A 23615-nucleotide genomic window follows, 5' to 3' on the forward strand; every position below is an offset into this window, starting at 1 on the left:
AAATGTATTTGCATTTCATTAATGGAAATAAGTATTTGATCCCCTTTGTAACCAAAGGTTTTTGGTTTACACAGGCCAGTCATCTGTCACCTGAATTGAAGAAAGCTGTTTGAACTATTCAGTTGTAGAAATGTATAGAACCCGTGACCTGACATGGGTAAAAAAAAAAAAAAAAAAAAAATTTGTTCCCACGAAATAATTGTTGCCTTCTACAGACCTAGTATTTTCAACCAGAAATAAACTTAAATGCTTCCGGTTACATCTTTATTGTAAATCAGATAACTGGTTTGAAGCAATACTCAAATATATTTTGCCAATGTATCATTGATGTTTCCATTGACTATAGCGAGGTGATCGCCACACCAGCTGGCTGGCTGGATGACAGACAGAGAGCCGCTGTCTGCTGCCGGAGCGGCACAGCAAGCTCTGCTGCTATGCCGGGCAGCAGAGCTCATTTGCTTGTTATGCCGCCATCCGGCCAGCTGGCCCGCAGAGAGCTGCTGTGGTATGGGGATGCAGCCAGCCCGGGCCTCCAAAATTTTACGATACTTTTCTTATTTTCATCGAGAAAATAATAAATAGATCCTCTAGTTTGATTCTTGTTTTTATTTTTCCCCTCTTGACTTAATGTGCGTCACAGAGACACGGAAGTAACTGAGGAAAGCGGCTTGTGCGGCAGGACGGAGTGCCTACAGGGACAGACTCTGAACCCAGACATGGAGACATGATTACCGATGCTTCTGTGGAGCTTTTTGAAATAAATAAATCCGATCTCTGTACATCCTCTTAGTCTTCCGTACATTGTCATGAGATACATGCAGTCAGAAATGTGAAGGTATCTGCTGTAAATCCAAGAATTGCTCACATCCGTGTTCATGAATGACTTATCACGTGAGTTGGTTTGTGTTTATTCGCATAAATGATTTAATGGAAACAGTTACACATTTTGCAAAGTGAAACTTGGCAAATCCAACAAAGTAGATGAGAAGATTTGCTTCATTTTCCTCAAAATCGGGGCTAGCCAGAATATAGACTGCCAGACAAGTAACTACTAATGGTTAATGCGAGAGAGAAAAAAGTCTGCATTTAGGATTTTCTTCATTTGAACAAATTCATATTTAGAGGAAATGATTTAATCATTCCCTGGAAACAAATTATCATTTCATGGTGACAAAATAATAATTCGGAGGAACGATGTCATTATTTTTTTAACCATGTCAGGGCATGGGCTCCCTAGAAAGACACCTGTCCACAGAATATCTCCAACATAGGAAAGACTTAAGAGCTTTCAGTGGATTTAAGGGAAAGCTTTTTGACCTGCAGAAAACCAGAATGGACTACAATACCATCAGCAAGAAGCTGGGGTTTAAATAAACATATTTTTTGCTGTTGTACTTTTTTGTCCCAGCTGGTTTTATCTTCTATTTCACTAATTTAAAGGCTGTGGTCAAAGACAGGCCTCACAAGAAGAGAACGTGCTTTCAGAATGGTCAGCTTTGCATCAGTAATGCGAGATTATCAAACTGGCAACAGAAATACTTTAGGGAAATCTGTGAAATTTATGACCCCACAATGGGCTTATGTGATGACCTCTTCAAGAGAAAGCGTGCCATGTGAAAGTGAGGTGGAGTTTAGATAAACTGAGGGACATGGCAACTTGTTCAGCTATGTTTCTAACATTGTTGATGCGATCCACTGTTTAGCTCCTTCATTTTCAGAAAGACAATCGACATTCAGTTTAATTGTCAGGGAAAACAAGTTGCTCTGACTCTGGTAATAACAAAGTCCCAAGCAGAATTAAAAATGCAGACTGTGAGTGATTTTTCCACTTGTTTAGACTGGCTGATGTGTCACAAAAAGTGACACTCTATAATAAGAATCCCTGTGATTATCCAGTACGTAAATCCTTTTTTAATGATCTACTTTTGTTTTTCCTTTCTCATCCTCCCTCAGCTTTCTGTTGATGTAAACCAACAGCTCAGATGGGCTGATGAGAATCTTTCAAGAGAGCAGGAGAGGCAGGAAGTGAACAGAAGAGCAGAGTTGTGCTGCTTTTACAGCTGCAGTGATTCCCACATGTATATGACAAATGTAGATATAGTGGAAGTCAGCAAACAAAAACAAAAACAGATTAGATACAGCACTGTATCAGGAAACACATTTGTCAAACGTGTCATGACGGCATTTACTTCACCGGCAAAGACTCAAGATGTTTAGTTGTATAAGAGATCACAAAGTTTCTGAGACAATCCCGACATCTGCAACTTAAAAGATATTTTTTAAATACCAGACATTAAAAAACAATGTGAGCCTCATGCTGACCCCTTTTAGTCTTTGTGATGGCAGAGGTGAGGCAGCAGGGAGTGTTGCTCATTAATTCCTCCTCTGATGTCTGTTGAGCCAGTTCTGGGAAATAAAATAGCAACCATCTGGACACAAGCCTACAGCGGTAACCTCTTAGATTTTTAAATGAAATTTGCACTTTTCCTGAGTTTTTTGGAGCTGAGTTTTTAGTTTTTTGTGCTCCACTCTGGCTTTATACATGTAAATTCCTCAAAAGGAAACCTGATGTTGAAAAAGTACAATAAAATTTAAAAAGTTTCAGGGAAGCATCAAAGCACACAGCAGGTGATAAGTAGATTAGTGATTAAGTCGGAAGTCAAAAGGCTAATAGTGTTCTTATCCTAACAATAAGGATCATGTCAACTTGTTAGGGAAGGTTGTCAAATTGAGTACATTCCTCAAATGAATCATCATCTAGTTCTGCAGAAGTCTGAAAGTGTTAGCAGTGTCTTTGGGGACAGTGACTTTTTGTTATAATATGACTTGTTAGTTTTGTTCACAATTAGAAGCAAAGTGTCCCATCCTCCCGCTTCTAACAACCAATGCAGTCATATCAACTTAGCCTTCAAATGTACTCTGGTTGAACGGGATTTATGAAGCACAGTGGAATGAGCTGCTCTATGTGTGGGATAAGTTGTGTCTCCTAGTGGATCTCAGAGGTTTGTAGACAGATCAGTAAACACTGAGCAAGCAGGAGTGGAGGGGCTGTGAGCTGGAACACTGGATTGAAACTATAGAGCTGATGCATTGCATGAACTCAAACAGACATTTCCTCTTTTCTCCATTTTATTCAGAAAGAACAAATGATTGATTGATTGATTGATAGAATTTATTCCAGACTCATGGTCCAATCAGTAAAAAGGAGTACACAGACCCACCACATTTAAAAAGAAATACACAAATGCAAAATGAGCTTATTTATATGGAGAAAAGATAGATAGATAGATAGATAGATAGATAGATAGATAGATAGATAGATAGATAGATAGATAGATAGATAGATAGATAGATAGATAGATAGATAGATAGATAGATAGATAGATAGATAGATAGATAGATAGATAGATAGATAGATAGATAGATAGATAGATAGATAGATAGATAGATAGATAGATAGATAGATAGATAGATAGATAGATAGATAGATAGATAGATAGATAGATAGATAGATAGATAGATAGATAGATTGAAAGACAGACAGAAAGACAGGTAGATGAATGGAATGTCTTTATTGACACTGCAAGTACAACAACATTGCTCCTAATAAGATAGTGTAGTAAATTTGATGTTAAATAAATATAAGGACTGCATCCACAGGTTAATCAGCCAGATTTTTAACGACCACATTTTTTGATGAGTCAGCAGTGGAGGACTTTACTTTTAGGAGAAATATATTTCTTTTGTGGCTGTCACAAAGGTCTTTAGAGTGACCGTTGAGAAAGAAAGTTGCTGGGTTAAATAAAAAGTTTACGCTTTTATCTGGATGGTAAATTGTTTCAGGAAGCAGACATTTATGCTTTACACAATAAAGCTATAACTGAAAATTTTCTTTCTGAGAAAAACCAAAGTACTTTGACATAATTTTTGTTCTTTTACAAAATGAACATGGCTAATAATCTTTAATGCTTTTAATGCATTGAAGATTTGTATGCTTTTCTGCTGAAGATCAAAACAGAAGAGGCAGGGCTTTACTCCAGACTAACTTAAGGTCACTGTGGATAAGAAAACAAGAAGAGTTAATCATAGTGTTGCACATTAACACCACCCCTGCTTAAAGTTTTTAAAAGACCCATAAGCTTTTTAGTGAGTAATTAATTTTCCCTTTGAGTTATGTTCTTTTCAGTCACATGTACACAGTTAATTCAAATTAGTAGAGGTGTAACAATTAATCGGTAATTCCAACCAGTGAGTCCTACGATCCAACTTCAATCTGTGCCATTAAAAAATGGTTTCAAAATGACATAAATCAATAATCGATTGGAAGATACAATTTGGATTGAGGCATGGTAGATTTATTTTACTGTAACGTAAAATAGACCAAGTGCATCACAGCGGATGACACACGCGATGCAGCAAAAAATGATCAAGTCATCATTACAGTCCATTGAGTGTTACAGTTTCACTTTTTTTATTTCAAACACAAATGCAAAATAAATTTAAAAAAAAACTTTGCAAAGGCGTGACCATCCAGTGTGGTAGAATGTTCTAATAATGTTCTCTTTGTATTATTTTGACGTGGAGAAACAACAGTGGGCTGAACTTTATGAAACTAAAATATGAATGGATTTGACATTAATTCTTGTTTACTTGTTTGTTTATACACGCATTAAATAAAAACAAGAAATTTAAAACAAAGAGAAAAGATGTAAAAAACAAACAAAAAAACATCTCTGTATCTGATGTATGCTGCACAAGCTTGACACAGAGGTGTAGCTGACCTAAACAATAAAAACAGACATGGATGCAGAATTCCCGCAGCAAGCTTAACTCTCAGACCCTATAAGCTTCTTATATTATTTGTGATGCACTAAAGTTTTGGTAGATATCAAAAAACAAAGATAATCCTTTAAAGGTCTGAGCACAAACAAAAATTTCAGACATCACATCACATTTCTATTTTTCTATAATAACATTCTGTTGTTTAAAATCATGAACAAACTTATATTTATCAAACATCAAACAGATGATTAGCTTTGTAACATGAAAATTATTTATTTGAAGTAAGTACTTCATGACATGGAGAGTTTTGAAAGACTCAAGTAAGAACCCATGAAGGGGTTTTATTTTTGGTCGGCTTTGTTAGGTTTATTTACATAGCAATACTTCCAAATAAAAGGATTATAGATCTCGTCTTGCATTAGAAAATGAAAAAAATGCTGCTTGAAAGCCTGACATCTGGAATATCCAATTTTGCTATATTTAAGGGTTGACCTTTGCGTAACCCAAACAGATGGCCGAATGGGAAATTGATACTTTTGTCTCCCTAAGATAATTTCAACTTCCCATTTTTTTTACAGAAGATATTGAAAAGCTTTACTTCTTTTCAGGATTGAATAGGGTTGAAAGCAGCTCTTTTCTGTGATGTCCTTTAGTTTTTGTGTCCCCACAGTTGCACAGACTCGAGGGGAACACATTTGTTCAAACCAAAGCAGCTTCCATTTAAACTGGCATAAAAACTGGCATTTGAACAAATGACAGATTATCAAGCTAACCCAGAACGCCATCTTTTAGGATGGAGAATGTATTAAGCCTAAACAAATGCATTTTTAAAAAGAGTATCTTAAAGCGTTATCCCAAAGACAACATCTCTCCAGTGTTTCCTTGTGCTAAAAATGATTCAAAATAAAACATGTCTTAAAATGATTTCACTGCCTTTAAATTATACATAATACGCCAGTTCGTGCTTGAACTTATTTGGGTAGAGGTGTAGAAGGTTAGGGCAGCTGCTCTTTAGACCCTCAAGAGAGTTGCAGCAGCTTTCTTTATTTACTGTATGTTAAAAATGCAAATATATGATTCTACTTCCACTAAATTAGCAAAAGTGTGACAATTGTGAGTTAGGCTGTCAACTATTTTGGGAAATGTGCCTTTTCTATTCATCTGTTCTGAAGATACTTTTACCTGACATCATACTGTCCATAATGTGGAGTCAAATGTATTCATTTTAGGTTCTGTTAGTTCACACACAAGAACTTTTGTTGAAATAACTTCAGTTCAATGGCAGGCAAAATACCCACAAAATGTACTATGGTTAAAGTCCATTTAATAAAAAAATTAAAAAAATCATTCATGTTAAGGTAAAATGTAAATCCAAATAAAATTTTAAACAAGCAGTAAAAAAAGTATTGATACAGACAAAAGAACAAAAATCTATACAAAAACTTATAGAATTTTCCATGTATTAGGTTAAACTTTTGAATCCACTCATTTCATCTCATTGAATTTGTTTTATTTTATTCTCACAAAACAATTATGAAAAAAAGAAAGCAATACAACAGTCAAGCTTGGTTTTTGTTACATAGAAACGGGAACAAAAGGAAGAAAATGTACTATTTCTTACCCTTATAGTTATTACATTAAAACCCCTGGTGATTTATTTTTTCTTTTTACATCTCTCAAAACAAGAAACACAAGGAAATATGGTTTTCTTATTTTAAACAAATATAGACTAGGAACAAAGGATTTTCCCAGTCTGAATATACCCTATGATAGTCAAAACAAACCAATTTTACCTCAGAAAAAAGAAAAAAAACGTACTCCCTGGGTTAAAATGCTTTATTTCTATTTCATCCATCAAATTTTCTAATAAAGAAAGGTCATTTTGAAGATGCTTAATCAATTATCTGATGTTTTTTTCCATGCTAGTAACTCTTGTGCTATCCTAGGCACTTTAACATTGGGAGTTGGGTCATCTAGACCCACTAGACAGTGCTCTTCTTCTTCTTCAATGAATTGTGATCTTCACTGGTGTCCATGGATTACACGAAATCCTCTTCACCTTTATCCACCTTTGTCATGGTATGGATAACATGTCAATGTAAGGGTGGGGTCATAGGATAGCACAAGCTCTGTTTTTCTTTTAGCCAATGTAAATTTGTTTTTCTATGACTTTATTTTTTTAGCTAATTCACTTTTACTTACTAGTATATATACAGTTATATACAGTTTTCTGTAAAAACATGCCAGGTATCTGTTGTGTATCAGCACCAGATGAAAATGCACTGCTCCAATGTTGCAGCACTGCTCAATGAAGCAACGGGAGAACTGAGACCTCTCATACCTTTCTAACAAAAATCGAATCAAATTCCTACAGACAGATGTTTTTGATGCCTTCTTAGCAGACTGCTTACAAGCAGCTGATATGACTTTATTTTATTAAAAATACATCCGAAAGAGATAAAAAAGTGCATTTATTATCAAATGGCACTGGATTTTTTTTTAATCCTATTGTATAAAATAAAGCTATAGCACATAAAGAATGATGCAGTGCAGTCTACTGCACTTGTGCGAGAGGATGATGTGATTTAGGTTTTTTAATCTAGACTTGACGAAGATAATGAAAAAAAAAGGTCATTACTCTGGCAAAAAAGTCTGCATTCTATAATGGATATTTACATGGGAAATCATGCAGATACAAGCCAAGTCTGCCAAAAGGGTCAAACACATTTATCAAAATTGTCTGTATCTAACAAGTCAAAAGACGACAACTTCAGATCAGTCTATATGTTTTTGTCTAAAACCTGTCAAAGTTATTTTTAACAACGTGAAATACAATAATAGGATATTAACTATAAATTGTCTTGATAAATAAATGTACTTTACAAGCACCAACAACGTTAACTGGAACAGACTAATTATTTGCTTAAATTCCTGTCTGGAAAAAGACCCAGTTCTCTTTCTCTTGTCTTGAGCAGTACTTAGTTTAAAACAAAACGGGTTATAGAGTAAATGTACCATTCGAGGAGTATGTTACATAACTGCTCTTGAGACAAAAAAAAACCTGCTCTCGGCTTTTGTCTGTTCGTTCAGCTGTGGATAGACCTGGTCGGGCCAGAGGCTTCAAGATGGGGCATTTTACCATTCAGACTTTTCAAAGGGTGCACAACAATGTAAAAATCTGACTAAAACTGACAGAGGGCCATATGAAGAAATTCTAATGGGGTGATATGGAATTCTGCCCTATCTGTGAGCAGACAAATGTTCTGATCAGATTGCAACCAGTTTGGAGAAAAGCACAAATAAAGAGTTACAATTGCATTTAGGTTAAAAAGCACAGGCAGATTGCTCTGCACTGGAAAAATAAGATTGTAAAGTCAAACTTCTTTTGATCTATTTTAAAAGCATTTACAGTTGTCTTCTAATAATGTTTGTGCTGTTTTTAGGCTAAATCAAAAAAACTTGTTTTCTAGGACATACTGTAGTTTCTGCAGAGTGGCAGTTCATTAGAAATTGTGAGGACTGTTGGTGCAGAGTAAGCCTGTCCCCATTTCCCATAATCCATCTGTTTACACACCATCCTGATAGCTTACAGTCCTCCCAACATAAGAGTAGTGGAGCAGCAAAAATTGCAAACAATATTGGAGCCATCCAGTTGCACAGTTTTGATGCAGATGCCAGTTTAGACGAGGAAAATGAAGGCGTTCAAACACTAACTTAAATTTTATTTGTATGACACCTTTGATTCCAGTCGAAAACATAAAGCGCCTTGCATAAAAGCAAATAAAAGTCAAAAAATATGAAAATTAATTAATGCAGAAAACACAGGATAATTACGCACAGTTGGCACCACTCCCTCACCAGATTCCTCCCTCCATCCACCCAGTTCCCCCATTATAACCCTGGACAAAAACGTAAGACGTAAGAACTGAAGCTTAAAGAAACAGTCTTGGTACTGCTGTGCAGAAACGATAAAATGGGGATCCATTTATTCCAAGGCTCAGCCCGACCACAGGGTTCATTCCCATAGCGCCTGCCCAACACAGCAGCTCACGGCCCACTCTACCCCTATTAGACCACATTTGACAAGAATGAGCACCTCAGCAACAGCACCCCCTACAGGCGAAGCTGGTAGTGCCCCAGAACAATGGATCCCCCAAGATGAAACACTGGAGTAGGAAACAACATAAGAATATTAATTTTTACAATAATAATGAAAATCAAATAAATAAATAAGATGTAACAATAATGGTAATTACAAAATAAAATAAATAAAGACTTTTTTAAAAGGTATTAGAAATTATTCAAACATAACCTTAAATATCATGAATGAAATAATAATTAAAAAGGGTAGTATATTAAATAATAATAATAATAGTCTTTATATGAGGGAAAAATGTATTATTTAGGGAAAATAAATTATAAATAGATAATGAATAAAAAAATTAAGCAATTACAAAAATCATGTAAAAGCCAGATTAAAAAGGTGGGTCTTGAGCCTCTTCTTAAAAACCTCTACAGTCTCTGCGGCCCTGAGGCTCTCCGGTAGGCTGTTTCACAGGCGAGGACCATTACGGTGGAACGAGGCCTCACTGTCTGTTTTAGTCCTCACCTTAGGAACAACTAAGAGGCCAGTATCAGAGGACAGCAGGCTCCACCAGGGTTCATGTCTTAAAAGCAGATCGGTTAAGTAAGAAGGCACAAGACCATTAAAACGTTTATAAACCATTAAAAGAACTTTAAAGTCAACCCTGAAACGCACAGGGAGCCAAGTGTTCATTGATCTATTTGTCTGCAATTGGATTAATCAGAATTGAGCGGATCAGGGAGCTTTGGCCCACAGATTGTGCAATCTCAAAGAGACATAGATTAAATACTAAAGTGAAAGACCCTAAAGAAATAAAGTCAAGATGGTTCAAATAATTCAGATTTATCGGCCAGTGGCAGGTGGGAAGTTTGACTGGGGCAGTACACATATCAAACGGTAACGCAGGTGTCCTAAGGCGAGCTCTGGGAGGACAGAAACCTCCTGTGGAGTAGAAGGTGTAATAGAAATGTCATTAATTTCTATGAGACTTAGAAAAAATGTATTTTCCCCACTAACTCCACTGTTCTGGTTAGTGGAGTACCAGCAGGAGGCACACATGGCACACCAGCAGCAAACATTAACACCTCCTCCGCTGTCATCTTCTAAAAGTAGATAGATAAAATTGACAATAAAAACCACCTATATTAAGATTTAGGATGATTTTTATCGCAATTTATGCTTTTATGATACTATTTCACATTTTCATAAATCAGGTAAAGGTTTCACAAATCAGAAAATGTGTTTACTTTATTTTTTACTATCTAAATCAAAATTGAATCCAGGTTTGAGCAATCCAGTACAATAACCGGAATAAAACCTGTGGCCAAACCAAATAACATCAAATTACACATAGTAACATTATCACCAAAATATTCACTTACTTCACTTTCTCGGTCATTATCCGATTCCTACTCCTGTGTTCCTCCTTCTTTTCGCAACGGTGTGTATAGCAAAATCCCAATCCACTTCTGGTGTACCTTCGGCAAACTGATCCCCGATCTGTTGTGGCGTCACTTTCGTGGTGATGTCACTTTCGGGGTGATTTCACTTTCGTGGTGATGTCACTTCCGTTCTGGCTTTCCGTTTATTTGCAGCCATTTTCTTAGATGCTTTTTTGTGATTGCATTTCTTTTTTTTTTTTACATTGCTTTTTTTTCTTTTTTGCTGTGATGGTGGTAATTATTTGCAGCGTTTATTTTTTATTTGCTTTTCTATTTTTTCTTGTTTGCAGTTGCTATTTTTTTTTTGCTCTTTTTTTTTTTTGTTGCTGCAATGGCGATTCTCGGCCACCGTAGAAAAGAGACAGAAAATGAAACAAAATGCAATGGGAGGGGAGGAGATGGGTCATTTTTAAAAATATTCATTTTTTAAATTGATGCCACTCCATAGCAAACTATTTCGCTTCATCATTTAAGTTTCTCAGTAAAATCTGAAAAAAAATCCTACTAGAAAGTGTCTGGGTATTTTTTTCCCAACAGAATAGCGTAATGTTTATTAAATACATTTGTTTAACATTTAAATGTGATTTAAATTTTTGGGCATATTAAAACATTTAGATTCTAGATATTTATGTTATCTAATAATTATTATAATTATAATAATAATCATAATCTGCTGCAGAGGGCCCCACTATTTTGTTTGTCTGGGCCCCTTAAACTGATAAGTCCGCCCCTGCTCAAAGGTTTCTACTGTGACTTGATGATTTCTGGATAACTACAGTCAGCTATTATGATAAATTGCTCCAGCCGCCCAGACAAGTCAGAGAATCTTGGTATGCACAGTTTCAAGATTTCCCTGCTAACTGAGTCGGATTCAGGGCAGCCTGCTGCCTGCAGACTGAGCGGGGTTTAAACGTGATGGAGGAATCACTGGAGCGGCACAAAACGAGGATAATGTTTAATGGGAGGGGAGAGGAGGAGAGATGGGCCGGGAGAGAGAACGTGGAGAGGAGCTGGGCTACATGTGTGAAACGCTGGAGGTTGCTTTTTTGGTTCACTGGTTGACTATCCGCTACAGCTCAATATTCGACCAAATAAAAAAAAGTTCTGACCCAGAAAACTGACAGTAAAGTTCTGCAAACCGAACTTGTTTTTTTTTTAATATATAATTAGCTTTTTGGTCAAGAAATGGAAACTTTTGTGCACAGTATTTGCAGAGTTCACACGCATCATGGGTAAAAACATGCAGACGCAGAAAGTCCATCTATTGCATCCCGGACGGTCAGCGTGTCATTCCGCCTGAGTGAAGGCGATGGCCGTGGATGCAGACAGCGGCAGAGGTTCATCAAGAGGCGCGTATGAAAAACACCCCGGGGCGGTGCTGGAGCGAAACGGCTACGTGAGGACATGTGTCACCCCGCTGCACCGGGACCGACGGAGCCAGTCGTGGCTCAGAGTCGCTGTGACATGGACGTGTCAAAGAGTGCCGTCTGCAGTCTGCCTTGCCTCCATCTCAGTTATTCTCGCTCATCTGTTCAGATTGGTCGACTGGGATGCAGGCAGCAGCAGCAGCAGCAGCAGCAGCAGCAGCGGAAATAGCTCCGGCTCTCGTCTTCAGTCAGCGGCGGGCTGCGCAGCGGAGCTGCTTTTCACTGCGTCTCACTGCGTCTCTCCCGGCTTGACTCTCGCATGTGCCTTCTTCTGGCTCTGGCTCTGTCTGATTCGCTGCGGGCTGCTCATCGGAAGCGCCGTGTTTTTGCTAGCGGCGTGCCACCTAGGCGAAGCCGCGGCGCAGTCCCTCCTGCGCGGCGCCGAGGAGCAGCTGCTGTCCTCAGCCGCAACCCTGGTCGTCCTCGGCTGCCTGGGCTGCGGGGCTCTGCTGGTCGCTCGGCTCGGACAGGGACTCTCCGTCCTCGTCTTCATAAGCGCCATCCGGACCGCCTCTCTCGTCTCTCTGAGCGGGGTCTGGGCCAGTTGGAGACCCCACCTGGCCTACCTGCTGGGGCTGCTGGGGGTTTTGCTTGCGCGGTATGCGGACCGGCTCCTGCCGGCCTCAGGGACCAGCGGGACGGGGTGCTGTGGCTCTGTGACCGGGGCGAAGGAGGAGGACATCCCTGTCTTCAAGAGGAGACGGAGGTCCAGCTCCATAGCGGCCTCGGAAATGATGGCTCACAGTCAGAGCAACAGCAAGTCCCACCGCAGGACTTCGCTGCCCTGCATTCCGCGGGACCAGGTAAGGCCAACTTTGAACACCTGGACTGTACCAGCTGCTGCTCTCTTTCCGCTCATGACCTCTAAACAAATGCAGGCCGGTCTTCTCTTTGGCTGTTCGCTGTGAAGCATGTGTGTGGCTGCTCCCTTCATTCCGGGGCATCTGTTATCATCAGCAGCAACAAAGCTGTCCCCCTGATGTTTGGTCTCTTTACAGGCCTTCACAGGCCACTGACGCTTGTTCCTGATTTTCTGGGACACCAGTCCCTATATCCAGCCGTTCTGTTATCACCAGTGTGCGACCAAATGAATGATGCATTTCATGCCAAGTGAATGGAAAGATGCAAAATCTGGGCCTAGTAGTAGTGGAGCTGGTCATTAAAAACACACTCCAACTACATTTTGATTTATTTCAAGTGTTCCCAGTTGTCTTCTAATAATGATTGTGTAGTTTTTAGCCAAATTCCTAAAAACCCTGTGTCACTTTTTAGGCCATATTTTATGCAGATTAGCAGCAGTTCATCAGAAATTTGCCTCTAAGTTGTGGGAGGGACTGTTGGTGTGGAAGTAAGCCTCCACTGATTTCCCATCATCTCTTTCTTTACACTCAGCCCCTCACAACCTCAAGCCAACATTACCGGTGCAACACAACTCTTTCATATGTGTGTCCTCCATCATGAAAAAAAAATGCTTTAAGAACATGTTAAACACACCATTTTAGCGTGGGTCTTTAAAATAATCCTGCATTTTGTGGTACATCCAAACCAAATTTGGTTTGGATGTACCTTAGGATCCCCTCTTTCGTAAAAGCATGTTAGCCATGAGAAGATCCGATATTTTAAATTATATTTATATAATATACGTATAATAATATTCTGTTGGTACCCCTCAAGTTTAAAGACTGGATTTTATGCATGAAGGGCTTATATTGTTGAGACTGGTGCAAAAAGATATTTAATATTTTTGTAACAATGGAGTGTATAGCCGCCATCTCTAAAAATGGCCGCCAATTTGGATTATTCTTGTGGTTAATGTGCTTTCCTGAAAGAGGTTATCCTAAGGTACATCCATACCAAACTTGGTGCTTGTACCAAAAAATGCACGATGTGTCTGAAATATCAACTTAACTGGCTCCGCTATAATGGGTTTGTCACATTTTTACATTTGCTTTTCCACTTTGATTTTTCTTAGACATTTTTTTAAATCTTTTTTCTCACCATCAAAACCAATGCTATTCCCAGCAGAGGTTTTTCAAGCAGCAATGTTGTTTATGTTTTTTTTTTAAATCAATAAACATTGATACACAATAGAATAATTATATGGAGGATACCCAGAAGATGGAAAAGTATCAAACCACACACAGGGAAATGTGAATTATGTTACCATTGAATGCATATGTAAAAATATAAATAAGGAAGATGGATCTGTTAAATTTTGGATCATCTTATTGTAAAGTTAAATATGCATTCATAAAGAAAAAGGCTCTTGTTCTATAAGCAGACAATTTTGCTCTGATATAAAGTACTTAAAAACAAGATAACATTTTGTGAGATTTTATCCCTGGAAAGCAGGAAAAGGTAAATATGTTCTTTAAAAAAATAAAGAATAAAAGAATCAGTTTAATTGAAAAAAGAGAGATGGGGTTTTAAATTAAATATTTCTCAAGCAAAGCATAAACACTGTAATTAAAGTTTAAAACCTTTTATTGTTTATTTCCATTTTAGCTCCGTATTTATGAAACTCATCAGTCCTTTGACGTTTCTTTGTAGCCTACATTGCTGTGTCAAGAATCTCTTAGCTAAACAATATTTCTTACTTAACAAATGCATCACATTTTCCTCATTAAGAGTAGTTTGCAATGTGTTTGAGTTACTGGCCTTACAGATCTGTACTTTAAAGATGGGTCCATTTCAGATTGGTATACTGCGTTAGCTTCTTACATGCTGCCTTTTTTCCTCTAGTTTTACTTTCTATTGTGTACGAGAACACATCCAAGTAACATATATTGTTAGTCTTGCTGGACGTCCCATAATGGTTCTCCAAAAGTGGAGGCTGTTACTCAAAATGATGAGCTCTTTCCTGACCTCTTCCAAACATGTAGTAGTAACATCCATGGAACCTCAGTGTAAAGGCTGATTGTAGTTCGAAGAAGTTTATTGTGCACGTCTTTTCAACATCAAATTTAAGCCCCTTATAGACATTCTTTACGCTGACGTTGACTGGTGCCGCAGTCCAGTGTAACACTTAAATGGGAATGGGATCATATCCCAGTTGATACTTATGTTCCACAAGGTACACAAAGTGTAATAGTAATACGCAAAGACACTGATAGACATTCATGGTACATACAAGGTCGAGCAATTTTTTCGAAACTCTTTATTTCACTTTATTCAGGTGCAGAAGGAGACAGGTCCATTTATGATGTAGTCTTGGGAAGCTGACATGTTAACCAAAAATGTAAGAACAAAAGAAAAAAGTGAATTCCCACATTTTACCTGGTCAACTGAATGCACGGAGCCGGTAGAGTCGATACAGTACTCAGTAATATTTGTGGACTTTTCAAAGTTGTATTTAAACCTGTATGTGTTATTATGTGGATATTGTTTTACACAAAATTGATCGGAAGAGGAAACAACCTAAGAACTGAAAAGTTTAAGTAGTTGCAGTAGAGAAATGGCTGGTTGGACTATGATTGCATACTGCCTCAACCAGTTAGAGTAGCACTGGTTCAAATCACAACCATTAGTTTCCACACTGCCAAAATGGTATTTATTTTAATCAATCAGTAGAGAAAAATCATTAAAATAAATAAAATAACAAAACTTAATGCACTCACTACACCAATACATCATAAAAGTAGTATTTAATATAATGTAATTTAATTTTTTTAAGAAATCCATGTCCTTTTCTTGTACTTGTTTTAAATATCTTTATGACTTTCAAACAAATAACCTAATCAGACCTTCAAATGTTAAACTTTATACGTCCAAGAGAAGTCATGGGCCGACATCCAAACAACAGACCTGGTTGGCACTTTATGCAGATGTTCATAATTGCTTTTTGACTGATGGGCGCAAAACAGACATGATCTCCATATCCATCAGACGTCCAATGTTTAATGGGTAAGATGATATGCAGGTGGGTTTTATTTAAAAGTGTTTTACTGATTTTAGCTGATCACTACAGGGACATAATCAGAGGTGATCTGTATAGCTAGGAAACTATTGAAAATGGCAAAGACAGAAAAAGTTTACATGTAACTGCAGGGCTAGTCATTGAGGTTATGTTTCCCAATTCAGTTTTAAGATAGTTTCTGTTAAGATGGAATTTTTTGTTCTGGGATTGATTTTTTATGAATTTCAGAAGTGCTGTAAACAAGACGTGATGCAAAATTTATAGCAAGAGGCACATTATTTGATGTTATGGTGAGCTGCCAAAACTCCCATTAGAACAGAAAACATGCACATTTCAAAGTATATTCTGACGTGGGATCATATAGTGTCCCAAGTTTTAGTCTCTCATCTGGAAGCTGGAGCTGTTCACCCATCAGCTTGGTTGTTCATTGCTAATTGGTATCTAGGGAACGCTGAGTTAGTGCACTATCTGTACTATTAGAGGAGCTCCATTACCCATTCTGCTTCATCATGCCCATTTCAGGCATGATGACAAATTGAACTTCAAAACTTAAAAAGAAAAAAAAAACACAATCAGCTGACCTGATGCTAAGGACAGCATGTCCTGCAGCTCATCCTCTTCATTTGTCACCACTGAACTGAACAGAGAGAATGATGTTGTGGAGTACAGACACATGCAGGATACCCTTTAGTTAAAGAAATTATTTAAAAAAGCTACGTAGTTCATTCCAATAAACATTTGTTATGTAAGTTTTGATTTTATGTAAGGTACATGATATGTTAGGAAACAAAGCTGAAGGACCCAAAGTGTAAGACAAGGCTTGATGGCAGGAAATTCAATAAGGAGAGATTTTATGAATGCAAATAATAAAGATTTATTTGTGATACAAAAATGTCCATGAAATAGTCCATAATCCTCTGGCGGTTAGGCTGGGGACAGATGACATCTATATCCTGCTGGGATAAACTGGTACACTGATGGTGGTTGAGGCAGGTCCACAACTTAGTATTGATCCAGGTGGAGAATTGGGTGTTGGAGGGCTGGCGAAATCATCTAGAATGTAGAGAGATAAACGTCCATCAGTTTAAAAGCAGAAATATGATTGTGATTGGCTGAGAAGAAAAAGAAGGACATTTTGCTATTGGTTTAGAACAGGGGTGTCCAATATTTTTTTCAACTAACCTGCCATTGAAGCTCCTTATGGGCCAAACACACCTGATTCTGATAATCAGCACTAAATAAGGCAGGATTTCTAGAAAACCAGCAGAAGACCAGCCCTCGAGGTCTAGAGTTTGACACCCCGCTTTAACGTGAAAGCTTAATTGATGAGTGGCGTGTAGAGTGAGTGACCAAAGATTCACTTAAAGTTTGGATAAGTTAACTCAAAATGTGAAAAAACTCCAAACAAGGAGAAAAACAATAAGGGTGGCAATGTAGATGACCTGACAAGGATAAATGAAAAACCAGCATCTTTACTTTTCCGAGGACATACTTAAATCAAGACAGCTGTGGATAGTTGAAAACTTGAACCTGGTGTGACTGTGACAGTGAGAACACACAAAACCTGAAAACAGAACATGGCATAACCAAAAAAACATAGCTGAAATACCAGACCAAAACAAGGGGCACAGTCCTGCTTAGGATATCTAATTTTTATAACTTCCAAATGAAATGATCAAAGGAAATTACAAACTGTAGATTTGTTTTCTTTTTCCTTTTGTTTTTGCATTCAATTCTACCAGTGCTGGACTGAAACACGATCTAATGTACTCAATGAGCATTCTGCTCGACTAGAAAGTTAGCAAACTTTGGGATAGTAACAGATGCTGAAGGATATATTGATTGATAAGTCCTTCGAACTGAAGCATTGGAGAAAATACATTTACCTTCCCAAAAGTTACTGCCCGCCTGACCGGTTTTGTCAGTATAGGAATGACGATTGAAACGTTTCTTTGTTTTAGTCTTGTTTTTAAGAGGTTAAATTGGCCACCATGTTTATCTGCTTTGTGTTTGACTAAAGCCTTTGGAACAAAAGTATAACATTATCAAAAGGCTTTGTCTGTCCATAACTGTTTTTCTGGTGTCAATTTGGTGTCAATCCATGTCTTGCCAAAGTACTTCGTCATTTCTCAAGCTCTTCATCTTCTTCAGTATTGCACAAAACCCCTTGTGGCAGGTATGCTTATTACAGCACTAAGAATTTGCTGCGGTAAAAATGACAGAAATTTGTCATTTTAAGACTCACTCTGTTGTAAAAGCCTTTCTAGTACTTTTTAAATTGTGATTATGCCGTTCTTAGCCCTTAGCAGAAAAACTGTGTCATTTTTTTAAGACATAATTTCAGCTGAGTAGCAGTAGTTAGAAATTTACCTCGGAGTTGTGGTGTGAAGCAATCCTGCCACCTCTTCCTGTCACTCATAACTGACAGTTTACAGCCCTTCACACCCCCAACCTAGGATTACCGGTGCAACATAAAAATGGTGAGCGAAATTGGAACTGTACAGTTTTGCGCCAGGTGTCAGCTCAGACGAGGAAAACAAAAATGTACATTGATTATAGTCTTCTACAAGTGGATGCATGGGATTGGAAAGGAGTAGGGAGCTTGTGACCTCCTGAGTGTATTTTCAACGTAACAAATACAATCATTATCAAGCACCATTTTTTTGTCTGCTCCTGATTCACAATAATTTAAATAACACAATGCAATTTAAAGTTTGATTTTCTATATATATGTCCTCCTTCATCAGAAGGTGTCACAAGAACAGAATAAACATTTTTATCAGAGTGGGTCTTTAACAAATTCTGTCATGTAACTTTGTTTTATAATTACAAGTCAACATAAATATCTGTGTTGATACATTTTTATTTAGAGAAGAATTATTTTTGTTGAGTTCAATGTTTTACACTCATCTGTTACCTCAGTCTGTCTTTGACAGAGATGCACATGGTTTGGCAGTACAGTTTATCCTTACTGTACATAATGAAGCTCTCCAGAGTGCAGTTGTACCTGAGAGAAAGAGGGGATTTTCATCAAGCGTTGGTTGTGCAGTATTTATGAAGGAGGCTGGTGCATCCTGCCAAGCCAGAGGTAAGACAGGCACTCTGTTGATCAGGAGGCTAGAAAATAGTATTGGCTCCACTGCATGGCTGTATGCACGTTTTCTCATATGTGAGAAGGATGACGTGATGTCTTGATTCACTGTTCTATGACATCCTTGCAGTTGTAATGAGAAATGTCTGCACAAAATCAGATGCAGTTAAGACTTCTCACATTTTTAGGCTTTTACTTCAATTTTTCCTCCTTATTGACTGTAGCTCTGCTTGTGTTTGAAAAGAATGTGTTTGTGTTTTAGCCAGGACCTCAGCTAAATGGGTATTTGAGGGAGTTGTTTTTTTTTTTTTGAGTCATGTGCTACTGACAAGCACTCTCTGTATACAAGATAACAACAGCTTTAAATAGCAAATCTAAAAAAAGCAGCAACACTTCACAGCGCTTTATGGTTTTTGATGGCTTCCCTAGTACTGTTTCCTTTTTCTTTGTTGCAAAAAAGTTAAATGACACAAACAGTCGTTTGTTTTGGGTCGTTTTTTTAGTAATAGGAAATGACTCTAAGTTATACTGTCTATCTCTGACTAAGGGTGAAGCTAAGTTGTGATGGAAAGCATACTCATCTGCTCATCAGCACACAAGCTATCTGTGTCCTACTGGTGGGAGAGGAAGAAAAAAAAAAGATTTTTAAGCAAAAATATGTGCTCTGAAATCTATTTGAGGGAGGGCCCACATTCTCTTACTGACGCACATAGTTTTCCAGGGAGGCATGCAACCTGTCCCAGCCGGCAAAGCTATCTCACTTTGAATGAAGTCCATGCTTAATATATCCTAATGTAAGATAATGGAGGGTTTTCTTACATGGATGCAGCATGTTTTTCAGCACCAGTACCAAGGATTCAAATGTTTTTTGCAGAATTATATATGTTTGTAAAACACAACACATTGGTCAAACTGTGGAAAACTAAACTTACTACTCCTGTTGAATGCAATAGCATGCTCATTCATCATCCACTCATCTTTTAAACCCATTTTGTCCCTTTTGGGGTCAAGGGGCAGCTGGAGCGTATCTTGGCCCCTCGTGGGCAAAGGCAGGGGAGATCCTGGACAGGTTGCAGGACCGCAAATCACACACCCATGCACACTTACATTCACACCTAGGGGGAATTTAGAATAATCAATTAACCTATGACGCATGTTTTTGGATGGTTGGAGGAAGCCGGAGTCACTGGAGGAAACCCACGCATACACAGGGAGAACATGCAAACTCCACACAGAAAGTAGTTCGATACGTCTTTGTATGAATGTGTAACTGCTGATTGTATTGTTTTGTGCATTATTCTTGCTTTAATTGCTTGAAATAAACCATTTCAAATCAAATCAAAATATTTCTTAAATCTATATTCCATTGTAGTAAAGATTGATTCATGTACCGGTAATCAAAACATATTTTTTTTTTTTTTTTTTTTTTTTTTAACTTGTCCTGTCCAACAGCTAGGCAGACAGATGAGAGCTGAGGGCCTCTTGGGTTGGACATATTTTACTTTAACAAGAGGGGTTATTAATCTTCAGACAAACCAAAGGTATGTCTGAATAAACCCCTTTTGTAATTGAGGCCAAACTTTATTAATTTCAAACATGTCTGAAAATCTTTGGTGTTGGACCGGACGGAAAAGGAAAGAGGGGAAGAAGAAAGAGGGACGTTAAAGAGAGGGGGGGTAGGGGGTGATAATAGGAGGGGAAGGGGGATAAGACCATGAAGCAGCATAAAGCAACAAGTTTACTGGTTGTTAATCATTATGGTAAGGTTCAAATGTAAAAAAAAAAAACAAAAAAAAAAAAAGGGCGGAGCCTGTCCACACACACACTCAAATGTTATAAACACACCTCTTAGTTGCAAAAATGTCCACCTGTCGACATGTACACAAAACAGATAGTGTTCACACGCATACTTATGCCTTAAAACCAACTAGTGTGAAATATTTCAGTCATTCAGTCTGTTGAGCTAACACCTGTGCTCAGGTGAGTGTTTATGTTCTTCTAAAATGGATGGTGGAACGTGAAAAGAAGGAGGGAGAGTGCCCAGCCATCCCCACCCCAAGACCCCCACCGCACCAGCAGCGGCAGCCGGATTCCCCCCAACACCACACGGGAACCGGCAGGGAACAACCGCCGCCCGGGCGACCAAGCCCGCCACCCAGGCCAGGGCCAGCAGGGCCGCCGCAAGGCCCCCAGAGAGCAGGGAGGCACGGAGGGAAAGAGGGCGCCGCCCCAGCCCAACCAGGAGAGCAGCCCCCCCGCCGCGCCGGGAGAACCCAACGCAGGGCCCCACCGGAGAAGGACGCCCACAGCCCCAGACGAGCACCCCACCACCACCCAGGAGTTCCGGGCATCCCCCCGCCCCAACCCCAGGTACGGGCCAGGACCCCCCAAGGGAGACCCACTCCGCACTCCAGGCAGCCATCCGCCCGGCCCACGGTTGGTCCAGGGAGGAGCGAGGCAGGGGCCCGCCGCCCCCGCCCAGGAGGGGGGAACCCCGGGGAAAAAAGAGGGCCCACAAGGGGTGTTGTAAATATGGCCCGACCAGGCTCGGCCACAGTTGGAAATTTGGCGGGGCCCAGCACTCAGGAGCAAGGACCAGAACCCACCCCCCAGGGACACGAACACCCCCGGCTCAGATGTAATGTGAACCCCCCCACCGCGCGGAGAGAGCACCGCCGGGCCCAGGAAGCCAGCACCCCGGGGACACAGCCGCCGTTGCAAAGGGGCCCGTACCCCCCACCAGGGAAGAGGCAGGGGACAGATGGTCCTAGGTCCCACCTTCCTTGCAAAATGTGTGTGCGTGTATGTGTGTTTGAGAGAGTGTGTGTGTGCATGTGTGTGTGTTTATGTTGGGATGTATATATTGAGGGGGGAGGGGTGTGTGTACTAAGGGGGGTGCGGTTAAAATTGGCGGGTAGGGCACTAAGGGGACGTCTCCTGATTACTCACAGTGACGTCCCCTCACCCTCCCCACCAAGGGGCCCTAAATGTCTAAGGTGCGGTTAAAATTGGCGGGTAGGGTGCTAGGAGGACATCCGCTGCTTGCTGGCAGTGATGTCCAAGCACCCCCCCTACCAAGGGCCCTACATGTCTAAGGTGCAAATAAAACCGAAAGAGGGGGGGGCCACTCCATACGGCAACCACAGGAGGGGAGTCACTGCCTAGTAAGCCCCCCCCCCCAAGGCTCATCGCAGGCTAAGCCCCCCACCCCCTCACCCTATTATGAGGTTATATGAGGAAGGGGGTAAGTTGGGGACAGATGATAGACTGTCCCCCGGTGGTCAAACAGCCGTCCCCCGCCCCCCCCCCCCCCCCCAGCAAGGGGGCCAGGCCCACCCAGCCCCGGGGCCCCACCCCCGGAGGCGCAGACACCCCAGGCCCAGCACCACCACCCCCACACAGAGAGAGGGGAGCCAGAAAGCGCCGGCCCCCCCCGGAGCAAGCCCAGGCCCCCACCCCCAAACGCCGGCCCTAGAAGAGCTCTGGTCAGGCCTCGACGGGACCGAGGCAGCCAACCGGCCGGGGAAACCGCCGATGGCCTCAGCGGAGACCCCGACCCGTCAACCCCCCCTGCCCCGTACCAATAGTGGCCCCCCCCTCCCCCAAAATGCCCCCCCACAGGACAGGGCCGACAAGACCCCCACCCCACCCCACCCCCAGACCCCGCAGCCGAAGCGGATGACACCCAGAGCGACCGGGGGCCCCAAGAGGGTTGTCCCGTCCCGCCCCAGAGCCAGGGAAGGGCCGATCCCAGCCCCAGGTGTAGACGGGAAGCCCATCCAGCGCCGCTGGGCCCCCCCCCCGAGCAGCGCCCCCCGCCAACCCCCCCCAGCACAGGCAAAGGGACCACCCCCCCAAGCCAAGCCAGACCACCACCCCACCCCCCCCACCACGCACCCCCACACCCAAGCCCAGAGGACCACGCAGCGCCCCAGGCCGCCCCACCCAGGCGCCGGACCCGACCCCCCGACCAACGGAGCCCCCACCACCCCCGGCCAGGCACCGGAGGCCCCGACCCCCACCCCGGCCCACGGCAGAAGGGCAAGGAGCAGCGACGACCATGCCCCCCCCACCCCCTAAGTCACGGAGTTAGCTATGGGAGACCAGAGAGACCGAATTCTTTCAAAGTTACTTGAACTTTGGGCTGACATTTTTTCCAAGCTGATATGATCAAGCAGCAGATTTCTGTGTTGACTTATATTTATATTTTTTTTGCTTTTCCAATTTATTAAAATAGTTTTTTTAGCAATGCAAAGAGTTATGAAAATGATAGAGCCTAATCCTCCTTCTACATCGATGGCACTCATGTCACCAAGCACACAAAGTGACGGTGAAGCTGTGATTGAAACCTTAAGCCAGACTGATAGATCGGCACATACCTGCTGCCAGAGAGCCTGGACAGGCGTGCAGAACCATAGTGCATGCATGTAATTGTCGGGTAGATTACTGTCACAGTGCTGACAAATGTCTGAGTTACTGAGACCCATCTTGAACATCCTCTGTCCAGTGTAGTAAATTCTGTGAAGAGTTTTGAAATGGATTAGCTGCAGATTTGGATTTTTTGTCATTTTAAAGGTGTTTAGACAAAGTTCTGACCAAAAACTTTCATCTGTGCTGATGCTCAAATCCGCATCCCATTTTGTTGTCGGAAGTGAAATATTGTTATCTAAATTACATAAAAGTTTGTATATTTTGGAGAGAGTTTTATTCATTGAGAAATTGATCAGAGTGGTAACTACATCTGGTAGCTTTAAATCGTTGTCTCTGTATTTAAACTTTTTAGTAATAATTGATTTAAGTTGCTGATATTCCAAGAAGTTATATATTCCATGTTTGTCTTGAAGTTCCTGGGGAGTTATGAATCTTATATCAA

General features: G+C 40.5%; 1 protein-coding gene across 1 annotated transcript in view; it reads left to right on the forward strand.

The window, feature by feature from the left end:
- The first annotated feature begins 11555 nt into the window (after positions 1 to 11555).
- The window catches only part of LOC101174445 (cGMP-inhibited 3',5'-cyclic phosphodiesterase A), an 84598-nt gene continuing 72538 nt past the window's right edge, over positions 11556 to 23615 (forward strand). The window contains exon 1 of the mRNA XM_011482616.3: positions 11556 to 12538. Within this exon, the coding sequence (XP_011480918.1) occupies positions 11618 to 12538 (921 nt within the window). The 5' untranslated portion in view covers positions 11556 to 11617. The remainder of the gene's footprint in view (positions 12539 to 23615) is intronic.

This window comes from Oryzias latipes, chromosome 13 (genome assembly GCF_002234675.1).
Source record: "Oryzias latipes chromosome 13, ASM223467v1".
NCBI classification, from domain to species: domain Eukaryota; kingdom Metazoa; phylum Chordata; class Actinopteri; order Beloniformes; family Adrianichthyidae; genus Oryzias; species Oryzias latipes.